Raw genomic sequence first — 15,874 nt, forward strand, 5'->3', positions numbered from 1 at the left:
GCTGAGCGAGACAGACAAGGCCCAAAGCAGGGTGATTTTGTTACAGCTAGAGGAAGAGGGAGCAAGTGAAATTAAAATACAGAAGGGGCGAGATTTATACATAATTCCCACCAAGGTTCCGCAAAAATACTAGGCCCCTTTAGGTTCTACAGCCAATAGACAAGACTTGGGGACCGAGCAGTGGCTGTACATTGCCCCTATTAATGAATTGCGTTAGAAACGGGAAGGCCTGCACTCTGTCCGAATATTTTTTATTTGATCTCTTTTTGTAAATTGCTCAAAGAAGCGCAGATATCTGGTGTATGTGTTTAGAATGGGACACGCTGAAGGTATTGGCATTTTTATTTTACTATATCTCGCGATTCAGCATTTCGTTCTACGTTCTCTCTTGTTGATAATCAGCTTGCTGTCATTATCGTAGCGGTACATTTAGTCGTGTAGATTTAGGGTATTGTTATATCCTCGGTTTCTTCACACGAATGATTGATGTGTTTAATCACGGTAGACAATTTTGTTTATAGGTGCAATGGCAGCCATATTGGTAACAATGTATAGCTTCGTTTGCCATCGTGTTTCTAGTCGTCTGCATTGTATTGAAATGGCAACAAATCAATGTGTTAACATTGCGGCCGTGTCAGAATACAAGAACATCATCTCGGCTTTTGATACGTGTTTTTATATTGACAAGCAACATTATATTTGATTTGCCAGTGTTCATGCAAGCTAGCCACGCTAGCTAACTTAACACATAGCATCAGAACGATGCACAGCACGGCTGATAATGATGCAGTTCAATCACTCAGTGAAACAATGTAACGATAATTCAGTCTTGTCTGTGCATCGTTTTCCTCAATAAAATGACCCCAGTGGTACGGTGTCTCAATTCATGTATGCAAAGCTGGACTGTGTGATCTACATAACTTTTAATATTTTCATCCAGCAGCTGTGATACATATTAATAAGTTGTTTTCCCGTATATCACCTTGTGAATGGCAGTAAAGGCTGCTTAATCTGAATCAAATCAAGGTTTAGTCTACACCAAAAAGGACATATCGATTCAAGGTTATTTTGTGCATATAACAAAGTTCTGACACTTTCTATTTCAATATGACACTGTTCAATTTCGGAATCCATATATTAATGCATTATCACTGTACTTCTTTCTGTCTTAGCCAGGGCATGGTCATCTTGGTCCTTAGGCTACCCTGTCACCCCTTTACACCCAGAGTAGTTTGACTTCTGGGTGAAATGCTTTAGTGCTTGCCTATACCGTAATAGTACATTGCATTGATTGGTGATGTTTAAGATCCAACAATAGGATTTCTTTAAAAGTGAATTGAAGGATTTTCCCTATTTTGGCAGAGGCAAAAACAAATGCATTTATTAGTCCACGCAGTCTATTTATACTGTGTGAACGGACCAGGGAAAAACTCTGACACTGTAGGCTGTCACTGTAGTGTACCCATATAGGCGATCATGAACTGGTTTTTCCTGATCGGGTCAGAATAACTACAACAGAGGTCAATTTTTTCATAGCCACAGCATTGCCTATTACCTAGCAATCCATTCCTTATGAGTTGTGCAGAGCTGCTAATTGTCTGCTGTTTGAGTAATGAGTTGAACTCTTTGGCTGTGTTTACACAGGCAGCCTATAATTTGGATTTTTTTCCCCCACAAATTGGTCTTTTGACCAATCAGATCAGCTCCTTTGCCAATAATTGGGCAAAAGATCAGAATTGGGCTACTTGTGTAAACACAGCCATTGGCACACTTGAGGTTGGCTCTACACCACTGGCAGGGATCTATACCATTATACAGACATTACACAGAGATACAGTGGCCCCAGAGATGTCCATGGCAGCCTAGCTCACTCAGTCAGTGTTTCCCAAAACTGGTCTCCCCGAGGGGTAGACAAGCTAGCTCAACAGGGGTTTTGAGACATGAATCTGTAATGACAGATGTTGTAGGCCTGTATGTCTTTAAGACATTTTTATCTCATAGCTAGCATGATGATCAACATTTTGGTCATCTGTACATGAACATTTACCAGTTGAGTATAAGCGCACGAATAACAACTATTAAATTAATGTGAATGAGAGATGACCAGCCTTAAAAAAAACATGGGCAATAGCGAAGCATTCAGCAGACCTGCTTTTAAATTCAGTGCACACTGTGCAGGGAACACTTAGGTCTTATTATGGGAAAGACTGGAGATTTCTAGTATGTAAAACTGGAGATCAGTTTCATTATTTAATGTAGGAAGGGGATATAGCACAAGCTCTCCTCAGAACAGTCTCTTCCTTACCAGTAGGATTAGATTAGAATAGACAGTTCAGTTATCATACTGTATGTCACTTTATTTCTCTGACTGTGATGATTGATTAAATGTTCTTACCTTATCAAAAAAGAGAGATGCACAGTTGTAGATCTGATTATGTTGTCTTTCAGTCACCATCCTCTCCATTTCCCCTTAACATCATATCAACCCCTGTCCTATATCTTGATCCTCCTCCAGGTCCAGCCAGAGAAAAGGACAGTTAAGGATGCAGGAGCACAACAATGGATTTCTCCTTCTCTTTCATGCAAGGGATCATGGGAAATACAATTCAGCAACCCCCTCAGCTCATTGACTCAGCCAACATCCGGCAGGAGGGCGCCTACGACACCGGCAGCGATGCGGGCGAGGACGGAGCCCCCTCCTACGACGCTGCCCTGGAGGCAGAGTTCTCCTACCCGCCCTCGGCCTCCGAAGACATGCCACCGGTCTCCAATGGTTACCCCCCTGGGCTGGGCCTGTACGAGCCCCAGGCCAAGTTCTCTATGTACCCCCAGTTCCCCAACGGCTCGGCCAATGGCTACGGGGCCACCCGGGGCTATGGCGAACACTGCCTCATGCCTGGGGAGGGAACGGTCCTGAGGGCTCCTGTCCTCCAGGAGAGATCCCCCTCCCCTATATCTCCTCCACCTTCACACCACCCCCACCTCCATCACCCTCACCACCACCATCCTCATCACTACCACCCTCAACTTCACCCACACCCCCACCCTCACCCACACAGCCCTCCACCCCTGCCCTCCCAACACCACCTCAGCCCGCCACCTCACCGCATGTCCCATGTGCTCCCTCCTCCCCCGTTACTCCTGCCCTCCACCAGCCCTCCCCCGTCCCTGCTGGACAGCACCCCCTCCTCCCACCCTTCTCACACACCCCCTGCTCCCTCCATCGGGGTCCTGAAGAAAACCAGCTCTCCAGAGATCAAGCTAAAGATCATAAAGACGTACCAGAACGGGAGGGAGCTGTTTGAGTCTGCGCTGTGTGGAGACCTGCTGCAGGAGTCCCAGGCCAGCGAGGCCTCCCAGAGCCACCGCAGACACGAGAGGAAGAAGGAGAAGAGGAAAAAGACCGTCAGGGAGCAAGAAGAAGGGCAGGACCAGGAGCAGCTACAGGAGGGCACTGTAGGGCTGGCCAGGGACATCCAGACCCAGCTACAGCTCCAAACCCACACCCCGGCCCAGACCCAACCACAGGAGCTGCCTGTGGGGCAGACAGAGAAGCCACAGAAGACCCCCATCAAAGCAGAGCCCGAGACACCTAAGGTATGTGTTGGTTTGCTGCTTGTTTGTCGGTTGAGGTCATCCAGTTAAATTGAGTCACTATTCAGTACTAAAAGAGTAACTGTTTCAACAGTTTCAGACATCAGACAAAGAAATGAATCAACCTATTGTTGCTTATGCCCATCTGATTCTTTTAGATCTACAGAAAGTGTCTTGGGGGTAGGGCATGACTCCTGTCACCTACTGAGTGTGCTTTTTCTCCCCCTGTACTGTAGGTCCAGAAGCAGTACCCTACAGTGATAACCGGTACAGGCTGCTGTAAGGACCACGAGGTGGGGGACCTGGTGTGGGCCAAGGTGGGAACCTACCCTTGGTGGCCCTGCATGGTCTCCTGTGACCCCCAGATGAACGTCCACACACGCATCAACACCCGGGGTAAAAAATCATTCGACTCATGTCTTCTTCCAGGTGTCCAGAACCTGTAAACATAACTGTTTAAAAGCCTCTAACTGCTGTCTGTCTGTGTTCTTCCTGGCCCTCCAGGTCACAGGGAGTACCATGTGCAGTTCTTTGGCAGCGTGGCCGAGCGGGCCTGGGTCCATGAGAAGAGGGTGGTCATGTACCAGGGAGAGCACCAGTTTGATGAGCTGCAGGCTGAGACGCTACGCAAGACCACCAACACCGCAGAGAGACACAAGGTAGAGACACAGCACTGCCTAGCCTGACAGTATACCCTCCTCACACTCTTGACACCGGTTTAATAGGCGAAGGGCTGGCCTGTTTTGAAGCTCACACCATGACTTTTCTCCAAACATGAGATTTATGTAGTTGTGTACATATGTACGGTATATGGGATTGTAGGTGACGTAATGGGTATGTATGGGATTAAGCTGGTGTAGTGATTATGTTTTGCTGTTTTCGGCTATCGAAGAAAGGGCCTACTAAACTTAGTTGAGTGCGCTGACTTGATAAGAGTGTCTTCAAAATGTTAATAAAATGTTTGTGTCAGCTGATGAAGCCCTTCCCCCAGAGAGAGCGTGCTCAGTGGGAGGTGGGCGTCGGCCATGCGGAGGACGCCTTCCTGATGACACAGCAGGAACGTATCGACAACTACACCTTCATCTACGTCGACCCCGACCCCAATGCTCCCCCCCCCGTCAAGAAGACCCCCACAAGGGCGGCCGGTCGCACCCACCGCTCTTCTATCGCAACAAGTAAGAAAGAAGAAGTAGCGGTGACATCACCGGACCGGGCGGAGCCGTCCAGAAGACAGCCTCGTAGGCAGTGTAGTGTTCCTAATGCAGACGACCCAGCCGACCCCCAGACCTCAGAGAAAGACCAGAGCCGGGACCCTGGCCAGCCCAGCCCCTCAGCCCGGGAGGCCCTGTCTAAGGCAGGGGGAACCCAGGAGTCCCCTGCCCCTGTACGGGCCTGGAAGACAGCCGCTGCCAGGAAGCTGCTGCCTCTCTCCATTACCATGAAGAAACTAAATGTGGAGATCACCAAGTGTGACCAAGTATGGCCTCTTCTGCAGAGGAAAGCCCTGCCCTCACCACGGCGAGAGAGGGAGAGAGAGGCGGAGAGGGAGGAGGGAGAAGGCCGACAGGCTGACCTGGGATACTGCTCACCAGAGGTGGGTGCTCTCTATTGGTCTAGACGCCCTAGTTGACAATGGTGGTGAATGTTGTTGCTCTAAACTGAATTGAAACATTATTTCTAAGTGGAGTTTTTTTTCTCCAGCAGGGCTGTGGAGTTAAACCAGAACCCAGTCCAGACGAGGAAGAGAAGAGGGATGAGGGAGAGGAGAAAGAGGACAGGGAAGAGAGAAGTGACCAGGAAGCAGCACAGCACACCTCCTGTCCTGGGTCTCAGCACAGCACCCCGCCAGGTATGTACGCACGTTTTCTGGGTCTTCTGGTGATAACTGGTGAATATTCTGTTGGTGGGAATGTGTTCCCCACAGAGCAGAGTTGTTTAACCAGGTGTCTCCTTCCGGTAGGTTCTCAGGAGCGTAAGCAGCAGCGCAGGTCAGTGAGGAGCAGATCAGAGTCAGAGAAAGGCTGTGAGCCCGTCCCCAAAAAGAAGACCAAAAAGGAACAGGTACCAACCTGCTACTACCACTTACTGTTCCCCTCTGTAATGTTTACCAAACTGGTGGTTCTGTCACTTGCTTCTCTAGAGTGGGAGCACAATACAACGGAGTGATCTGAAACATCCATCTCTCGCTTCCTCTCTCTCCCTGCAGGGTGAGATGGCTCCTGAGACCACTCTGAGAACAGGCTCACAGAAAGGTAGCGACTCCAGCTCTGTCCTATGACTCCCTCTTTCCCATCCTGCTCTAAGCATGGTAGCTTTGTTGAACGTGTTGGGTCATAAAAAGGGAAGCAGTGTGGAGGTGTGTGTTAACCTGTGGTGTGGTGTGTAGGAGCCAGTGAGATCTCAGATGCCTGTAAGCCTCTGAAGAAACGCAGTAGAGCCTCCACAGACGTAGAGATGGCCTCCTCTCAGTACAGAGACACATCCGACTCTGACTCTAGAGGCCTGAACGACCCGCAGGTAAACACACCTCAAACCCTGACTTTAGAAGGCTAAATGACCGCAAGGCACACACACACACACACACACNCACACACACACACACACACACACACACACACACACACACACACACACACACACACACACACACACACAAAGCCCACCCACTCATGCTCTCTCTTGTGTAGAGTCTGTTTGGGAAGAGTTTGGACAGTCCAGCGGCTGCAGATGCGGACGAGTCAGACAGCCAGTCAGTGGACTCCAGTCTTTCCAGACAAGGAAGCAGTACAGCCAAGACAGACACTGTCTGCCAGGTACACCACTGCACGCCTCCTCTCCTATCCCCTCATCTTTTCTCCTCTTCTGTCTTTTCACCTAATTTTCTCTCTGCTCTCTGTGATCATTTTAGAAGACAGCCGAATAAATATACACTGAACTAAAATTGAAATGCAACATGCAACAATTTCAAACATTTTACTGAGTTACAGTTCATATAAGGAAATCAGTCAATTGAAATAAATAAATTAGGCCCTAATGTAATCTATGGATTTCACATGACTGGGAATACAGATATGCATCTGTTGGTCACAGATTCCTTTAAAAATAAAAAGGTGGGGAAGTGGATCAGAAAACCGGTCAGTATCTGGTGTGACCACCATTTGCTTCATGCAGCGCAACTCATTTAGTTCTGATGGAGTTGATCAGGCTGTTGATTGTGGCCTGTGGAATGTTGTCCCAAAGTCCTCTTCAATGGCTGTGCGAAGATGCTGGGTATTGGCGGGAACTGGATCACACTGTCAATCAAGAGCATCCCAAACATGCTCATAGGGTGATGTCTGGTGAGTATGCAGGCCAGAAGAAGAACTGGGACATTTTCAGCTTTCTAGAATTGTGCACAGATCCTTGCGACATGGGGCCATTATTATGAGGCCACGCATTATCATACTGAAACATGGTGATGACGGCGGATGAATGGCACAAGAATGGGCCTCAGGATCTCATTACGGTATCTCTGCATTCAAATTGCCATCGATAAGATGCAGTTGTGTGTGTTGTCCGTAGCTTGTGCCTGCCCATACCTTAACCCCACCGCCACCATGGGGCACTCTGTTCACAACGTTGGCATCAGCAAACCGCTCTCCCACACAACGCCATACACGCTGTCTGCCATCTGCCCGATACAGTTCAAACCGGGATTCATCTGTGAAGAGCACATTTCTCCAGCGTGCCAGTGGCCATCGAAGGTGAGAATTTGCCCACTGAAATTGGTTACGACGCCGAACTGCAGTCAGGTCAAGACCCTGTTGAGGATGACAAGCATGCAGGAGAGCTTCCCTGAGACGGTTTCTGACAGTTTGTGCAGAAATTCTTCAGTTGTGCAAACCCACAGTTTCATCAACTGTCTGGGTGGCTGGTCCCAGACGATCCCGCAGGTGAAGAAGCCGGATGTGGAGGTCCTGGACTGGCATGGTTACATGTAGTCTGCGGTTTTGAGGCCGGTTGGACGTACTGCCAAATTCTCTGAAACAAAGTTGTAGGCGGCTTATGGTAGAGAAATTAACATGATGAATCCCTCAACACTTTACATGTTGCGTTCATATTTTTGTTCAGGGTATGTTATACTCCACTCTTCCTCTGTATAGAACTGTAAGGTGTATGTATGGAGAGGGTTGCGTGTTTCTATATCTTCCTTTATGTGTAGATCTGTGAGGTGTATGGAGAGGGTCTGGTGTCGTGTGAGGGAGACTGCTGTCGGCTGTTCCATCTGGAGTGCCTGGGTCTCGCCTCCGTACCTGAGGGCAAGTTTACCTGTCTGGAATGTAGAAACGGTGAGACATGGCATGATGTCGCAACACATACACGATGCATTTACATCCTAATCATTACTAGACCTACACTACCATTAGACAAGTTCTCTTTGATTGCTCCTTTCATCTTTACAGTATCATGTTGGCTGAAATGGTTGAAAGGATTATTTAAGTTATTCCAGGGCACGTCCTTCTACTTTGTGAATTCTGATGACGCTACGGGTGTGAACAGAGAAGACGGCTTAAACCCTGATTATGCAAATGACCCTACAGACAAATCTCTGATTTCAACCCGGCAGACATGAGAGATTTATCTGATGGAGGAATGAAGAGTAGACTGGCATTTGCCAATTTCTCACCCCTCTGTACACACACTCTCTCTCTCTGTCTGCCCCCTCCCGCTTTCTCGCTATGCCCCCTCCCGCTTTCTCGCTCTGCCCCCTCCCGCTTTCTCTCTCTGCCCCCTCCCGCTCGCTCTCTCGCTCTCTCTCTCTCTAGGCTCTCACTTGTGTTTCAGCTGTAAGGCAGGGGGAGGGGAGGTGTTGCGCTGCTCAGTGGTTGGCTGCGGGCGGTATTACCATGACGACTGCGTGCGTAAACTCCCTGGCACAGTGGGGGGTGGTGCGGGCGGGGGGTTCTGCTGCCCCCAGCATACCTGCGCCACCTGCTGTCTGGAGAGAGACCTGCACCAAGCCACCCAAGGTAGGGAGTCAGAACACTGGTCCAGATGAGGAATGGAAGCTACTTCTGGCTTTTGACATGGTCCCTCACATACTGTAGGTGTTAGTCTCTCTTTGTCTAACATTCATCTCTCTTTCCTCTCCCCATCCCCAGGACGTATGATGCGTTGTCTGCGCTGCCCTGTTGCGTACCACACAGGGGACAGCTGCGTGGCAGCGGGTAGCATGGTCCTCACCCACCACATCATGATCTGCAGCAGCCATGGCATTGCCAAGAGGAACGGCCTCCTCTCCTCACCCGTCAATGTGAACTGGTGTTTCCTCTGTGCCCGAGGTAAGCTCTATCTCCCACCTTAGACCTCCTGTAGGGACCCACCCTGACTCACTCACCCTTTCTGTGTCCCAAATAGCACCCTATTCCCTATATAGTGCACTACTTTTGACCAGGGCCCCTGAGCCACTGTCTCCTGAAGGGGAGCTTCCAGCTTCAGCCCCGTGGCTTCACAATGTTTGACTGGAGGACAGAAGGAGAAGCAGTAGAGAGGGATGTGGCTTTGTGTTGCCCCTGAGACTTCTGGACACAGTGTTTGAGTGAATAGAGCCCTAGCTCCAACTCCTTCTGTTCCCCTCAGGTGTAAGGGTTAGCCAGAGCCCCCCCCCTCTCGCTCTCTGAATCTGATCCCTTCTAATCCAGTCTTCTCTTATCATTCAAACTTTGTTTATCCCCCTAGTGGTAATTGATGTGTGTGGAGGCTTAGCTGAGGAGACTACTGGTGCTGGCTGATCTTTCTCAACTCGGTGCTCCTCAGTAGTCCTCAAAACCGCAGTCTCCTATCCCAGGGAAAGGCGGCTGTTAGCCCTGGGCTAAGTGTAGCGTGAACGTGGCTATGCGAAGAACTGGATGTCTAACTTTGTCTAGTTGTGTGATGGAGATTTATTCAACCTGCATGATAGTTACGATGCATTCTCCTGTTTGTACATGTATTTGTGACATTTGACCATTACTGTTGTCCCTGTTGTACCTGATATGGCAGTGCCTTTAGAAAGTATTCATACCCCTTGACTTATTCCACGTTGTGTTACAGCCTGAATTCAAAATGGATTAATTAGTTTTCTTCTTAACCCATCTACATACAATACCCCATAATGACAAAGTAAAAACATGTTTTCAGACATGTTTGCAAATGTACTGAAAATTAAATACAGAAATATCTAATTTACATAAGTATTCACACCCCGTCAACTTTGTCAAGTTGGTTGTTGATCATTGCTAGACAGCCATTTTCAAGTCTTGCCATAGATTTTCAAGTAGATTTAAGTCAAAACTAACTAGGCCACTCAGGAACATTCAATATCGTCTTGGTAAGCAACTTCAGAGTATATTTGTCCTTGTGTATTAGGTTATTGTTGAAAGGTGAAAAGTGAATTTGTTTCCCAGTGTCTGTTGGAAAGTAGACTGAACTAGGTTTTCCTCTCAGATGTTGCCTGCGCTTAGCTTTATTCCATGTATTTTTATCCTAAAAAACTCTGTAGTCCTTGCCAATGACAAGCATACCCATATCATGATGCAGCCATCATTACGCTTGAAAATATTGAGTGGTACTCCGTGATGTGTTGTGTTGGATTTTCCCCAAACATAACGCTTTGTATTCAGGACAAGTTTATTTCTTTGCCTATTTTTTTTCCAGTTTTATGTAAGTGCCTTTATTGCAAACAGGATGCATGTTTTGGAATATTTGTATTCTTTACAGGCTTCCTTATTTTCCCTCTGTCATTTAAGTTAGTATTGTGGAGTAACTACTATTTTGTTGATCCATCCTCAGTTTTCTCCTTTCACAGCCATCAAACTCTGTAACTGTTTTAAAGTCACCATTGGCCTCATGGTGAAATCCATGAGCGGTTCCCTTCCTCTCCATAAACTGAGTTAGGAAGGACAGCTGTGTCTTTGTAGTGCCTGGGTGTATTGATACACTATCCAAAGTGTAATTAATAACTTCATCATGCTCAAAGGGATATTCAATGTCAGATTTTTTTAAATCTACCAATAGGTGCCCTTCTTTGAGAAGCACTGGAAAACGTCCCTGTTCTTTGTGGTTGAATCTGTGTTTGAAATGATCCTTACAGATAATTGTATGTGTTGGGTACAGAGATCAAGTAGTCATTGAAAAATTTGTGTTAAACACTATTATTGCACACAGAGTGAGTCCATGCAACTTATTCTCTGACTTGTTAAGCAAATGTTTACTCCTGAGCTTATTTAGGCTTGCCATAACAAAGGGGTTGAATACTTAATGATTTAAGACATTTCAGCTTTTCATTTTGAACAAATTTGTAAAAATTTCTGAAAACATTATTCTACTTTGATATTATAGGGTATTGTGTCTAAGCCAGTGACACACAATTTCAACTTCATCCATTTTAATTTCAGGCTGTAATACAACAAAATGTGGAAAAAGTCAAGGGGGTTTCTGAAGACACTTTATATGTACTGATCTGTGCTTTTACAGTGCACTCCTCTTACAAGAAATACATCTGTTTTGGATGATTAGACTTTTCTAACTAATTTGATTGCAGAGTACATTGTAAGTGTAGAAATATGGTCCATGGTCTCCATGGTTACTAAAAGCAGTTGATTCTTATAACCGGAGTGTTTCTGTTGGACGACTCTTTAGTTTACTTTTACTCCTCTGTTTCTCTCTCGTTTATGTGTTCTAACAGTGTATGTGTTCTTTTTCTCCTGTGGAATCATGGGTACTGTAGTCTGATTACGGCTCACCCAGTCTCTTCCTGTGTGTCTTGTGTAGGACTGTTAGTGCAGGACCTTACTGACACCATATTAAGTTCATATGCCTATAAGTCCCACTACCTTCTGACTGAGTCAAATCGTGCTGAGTTGAAATTACCTATGATTCCCTCTTCTTCGTCAGCTACCAAAAAGAATATTGGGAAAGGTAACAGAACTGTTTTACTCTCTCTCCCTTTTCCCACTGGTGCGTGTGTATGTGTTTGAATGTGTCTAGACTCCCCACAGTTGATTTGATGTTCCTCCTTATTGCTTTGTTCTGCCTCTAGCGTGTCAACATACAATCTGCTGCCATTAACGCTACAGCAGGGCTTAAAATAAACTTTCAGGGACCCTAACATGCACTGGTTCAGCCGGGAACCACGTTGACAAAGTGTTAACGGCATTAAAAGTGAGCAAAGCTCATCTCTGAAGCTGTGGAATGTGACTCTCCTCTCCAATACAAACACAAAAGGGGATCTGTATACGTGGACCTCAGCACACTGTAACATAACACATCATTTGGTTTCGTCATCAGAATTGTGAAAGAGGGATGAAAAGAGTTTCACAGGGTTATTTTACGCCCTGTCTGTATGAGGGGGGGGGGGGGGGGGGTCTTGTTGCTGCTGGAGGAACACAGCTTCTCTGCTTCAGCACTTTGAGCTTGTCCGTAATCTGAAAAACAAAGTTACTTTTTCTAACTGCTCACTTCTGTTTTTGAATGAAAATAATTGTCCCTCGCTTCTCTGCTGCTCTCACTGTACCGCGATCAGCCTTTACCGTGATCCGATGTTTGCGGCGGTCCTGTTTTGCTGTGTTAAGGAGTTAATTGTTCCAAGAAATATTGATTCTGCGTTGAAATGCAGTTCATTCAAATAGGTTATTGTCCATGACCGGTATAATATTCCTCACAAGATCATCAATTTGATCAATAAGTCAAAACTGTCAATGTTTGAATAAGATGCTGACAATCGTCCTTCTAGTTGACATGCAATGGGAATTATTACTCATCAATGATGTTATTCATTTGACATTTAAAACATTTCCACAAACACATGTTTAAGTGAGATTCCATGAAGACTGTCTGGGGTATGTATAGTGTTGCAGAGAAGTGGAACAACCCCCTTTACAAGAAGGAGTGCATGTCAGCTTTGTGCCGTTCCTCTTATATATTATATATATATCTTTTTTGTGACTTATGGTTTATTTGCTGATTTGTATTATCATCGGTGCTATTGCATGTGTGGTGATTGTACAAGGGGCCTTGTACTCTAAACCTGCCTGTCAGACATTCCATTACACCATTGTTGACCGACTGCTAAGGAAAAAGCAGAGGACAGCAGTAATGTGAAGACTACTCTCTTTTATCAAAATGGTGTCCACAACAGCATAGTTTTCAATAGATAAAGGAAACGTTATTATGTTGTGGGAGTTACAAGTTATTCCACCTTTGTGAAACCTTTGGAAAAGGGTAACTTCAGGCCCATTTGATGGTCCAGTTCAAAATAAATATATATACTTAGACATATACCATACATATGAAAGGAGCTTATGAGTGTAAGCAATGTCACAATGGCTCCCTCCAACTCTCTGGAAGACAATATTACTTACTTGGCCCAAATAATTTCTATTGTATAGACGAGATGGTCGAGTGACCGCTCTAACAAAGCAAAGACATGTCCTCAAAGATGGAAGGCAGTCAGGAGGAGATGAGATCAGGTGGGACCATTCTAYCTGATGAGAGGGCAGATATGCGAGTGAACAACAGGCACAACTCCAATAGTCGTTTTTTGTTTGTTTGCCGAAATGCCACGTGTCCACTTATATCAGTGCATTCRTAGCGACCTAATCATTACGAAACTTGATCAAATAAGCCTCACGTAGAAAATGAGCAATTACATATTTTGTCGATCAAATTCGACACTCATTGGCCTCCATACAGTAAACCCTCTCGCTTCGCTTCTTCCTCTCTGCTTGGGCAAAGCATTACTCACAGTGTATAGTGAAGGGGTTGAATGACTGGCATGCCTAAGGATAAGGTTTAGAGTGTGGTGGCCCCTAGTGTCCAGGTGTGGAAGTATGTTCTCTAACCCTGTGCTGCTCTTTTCTCTATACACACACACACACACACACCCACCCCCATGCAGGAGAGAAGCTGCTGTGCTGTGCGTTGTGCCCGGCGTCGTTCCACCCAGAGTGTTTGGAGATGGCGATGCCAGAGGGGGCGTGGTCCTGCAGGGAGTGCAGATCAGGAAGGAAACCCCACTACAAACAGATCGTCTGGGTCAAACTGGGAAACTACAGGTGAGCTGATGCACACCCAAAAGCTGTCGGAGAGGTGCTGGCTAATGGTATAGTAAACATATGTAAAACAATAATGATAGTCGCACACTCCAAATATTCTCCCATTAATTGAATGGATCAACATCAATGGTGTTTACCCTTTATATTACTGAGAGCATATTTAATGTGAAGCTACAGACGAGGAACAACACAACTCGGGAATATGTGGAAACAACATTATTGTTGCCGGATGCAGAAACGGGATGAGAGTGGCACGTTACTGTACACTACGAAGGGTTCATGTATTTCAGAAACTTGTTTTAGAATCAGAGGTTTGGCTTTATTGTTAGGAAAACGGCAACACCTATAGCTGTACCGTATGGACTGATCAGCGCTCTTTCTTTCCTCACGTCCCCATCAGGTGGTGGCCAGCGGAGATCTGTAACCCTCGCCTGGTGCCCCCCAACATCCAGACGCTCCGCCACGACATCGGAGCCTTCCCAGTCTTCTTCTTTGGTTCCCATGACTATTACTGGATCAACCAGGGCCGTGTGTTCCCCTACGTGGAGAACGACAAGACCCCTGTCACTGGCCAAATCAACATCAACAAGACCTTCAAGAAAGGTGAGGCCACCTTGGGCTCTGTACTCTGTGCTACAATAGATTGGGAATCGTCAAGGGAAACTATGAAATGGACTATTGGTTCTTGAGTGAAATGATAGTGCCTTGACCCTGAGTGTGTGAGACAGGCACAGTGTAATTCCATCCCTTCTGTGTGTGTCAGCTCTGGAGGAGGCTGCTCGRAGGTTCCAGGAGCTCAAGGCACAGAGGGAGAGCAGGGAGGCCCTAGAGCAGGAACGCAACTCACGCAAACCACCGCCTTACAAGTTCATCAAGGTAATACATCCAGTCATACTGTATACAGCCCTACCCTGCAAACACATACCTTCCCTACAAATCTTCTGGGACTGTGAAGAGACACACGCGTGCACACACAGGAAAAGACACGCATATGCACACACATGATAACATACGCACTATACACACACGTATACATGTATTTTGRGTTATAGAGTAATGGCCTGAGGGCGCCCACTTAATCTGTTGTGAAGTGCATTATAATGTTTTWAAAATTGTATATAACTGCKTTAATTTAGCTGGACCCCAGGAAGAGTAGCTGCTACATTGGCAGCAGCTAACGGGAATCCATAATAAATACAAAGTCTTGCTTTGCCAAGCAAACTGAGATCTCATATGTGACCTTGTATGTTAGTCTTGAGTCTTGGTGTGTCCTCGCTGACACATTGTTGTCATGTCTCTTTCAGTCCAACAAGCCGGTGGGGAAGGTGCAGGTGCACATAGCCGACCTGTCTGAAATCCCACGATGCAACTGTAAGCCCACGGACGAACACCCCTGCAGCCTGGACTCCCAGTGTCTCAACCGCATGCTGCAGTACGAGTGTCACCCGCAGGTTGGTGTGTGTGTGTGTGTGTGTGTGTGTGCGTGTGCGTGCGTGCGTGCGCGTGCGTGCGGAGGTTAAATCAGCCCTGTTCTCCTGTCCTAGGTGTGTCCGACAGGTGATAGCTGTGAGAACCAATGCTTCTCGAAGCGTCTGTACTCTGAGACAGAAGTCATTAAGACAGAGGGTTGCGGCTGGGGCCTCAAGACCAACCAGGCCCTCAGGAAGGTGAGTGAGGGGTGCTGGGGTGGACGTAGTGTGTGGCCCAGCTCTATTTCTATCGTTAGCCCCTAATCTTTAGGTGTTAACTGATATTAGCAACACTGTGAAGGCTCCACTTAGCCTGGATAGGTATTGTTTGTCCCTATCCAGACCTTTCATATAGGAACAGGGTGAGYGCTGGAGACCAAAATGGAAGCGAGCCTGTGTTGTGTATAGATCAGWGATCATTGTTAATAACCGCCGCTGAAGAGGACTGTGAGCTCTCGTCCTTCGAGGCTGATGTGAGTAAGACATTCAAGCGTGTTAACCCTCGCAAGGCTGCCGGCCCAGACGGCATCCCAAGCCGTGTCCTCAGAGCATGTGCAGACCAGCTGGCTGGAGTGTTTACGGACATATTYAATCTCTCCGTATCCCAGACGGTTGTCCCCACTTGCTTCAAGATATCCGCCATTGTTCCTGTACCTAAGAAAGCGAAGGTCACCGAACTAAATGACCTTCGCCCGCCCCGTAGCACTCACCTCTGTCTTCGTGAAGTGCTTTGAGAGG

General features: G+C 46.8%; 1 protein-coding gene across 1 annotated transcript in view; it reads left to right on the forward strand.

Moving 5' to 3' along the window:
- The window catches only part of LOC111974608 (histone-lysine N-methyltransferase NSD3-like), a 40,753-nt gene continuing 24,879 nt past the window's right edge, over window positions 1-15,874 (forward strand). The window contains 19 exon segments of the mRNA XM_070447065.1: window positions 1-329; window positions 2,516-3,597; window positions 3,831-3,990; window positions 4,099-4,253; window positions 4,565-5,188; window positions 5,296-5,443; window positions 5,555-5,655; window positions 5,801-5,846; window positions 5,981-6,111; window positions 6,282-6,407; window positions 7,796-7,922; window positions 8,400-8,603; window positions 8,736-8,915; window positions 11,509-11,532; window positions 13,511-13,667; window positions 14,068-14,270; window positions 14,431-14,543; window positions 14,972-15,118; window positions 15,212-15,334. Of these exon segments, the coding sequence (XP_070303166.1) occupies window positions 2,560-3,597; window positions 3,831-3,990; window positions 4,099-4,253; window positions 4,565-5,188; window positions 5,296-5,443; window positions 5,555-5,655; window positions 5,801-5,846; window positions 5,981-6,111; window positions 6,282-6,407; window positions 7,796-7,922; window positions 8,400-8,603; window positions 8,736-8,915; window positions 11,509-11,532; window positions 13,511-13,667; window positions 14,068-14,270; window positions 14,431-14,543; window positions 14,972-15,118; window positions 15,212-15,334 (3,807 nt within the window). The 5' untranslated portion in view covers window positions 1-329; window positions 2,516-2,559.

The sequence above is a fragment of the Salvelinus sp. IW2-2015 genome, linkage group LG15 (genome assembly GCF_002910315.2).
Source record: "Salvelinus sp. IW2-2015 linkage group LG15, ASM291031v2, whole genome shotgun sequence".
Classification (NCBI taxonomy): Eukaryota; Metazoa; Chordata; class Actinopteri; order Salmoniformes; family Salmonidae; genus Salvelinus; species Salvelinus sp. IW2-2015.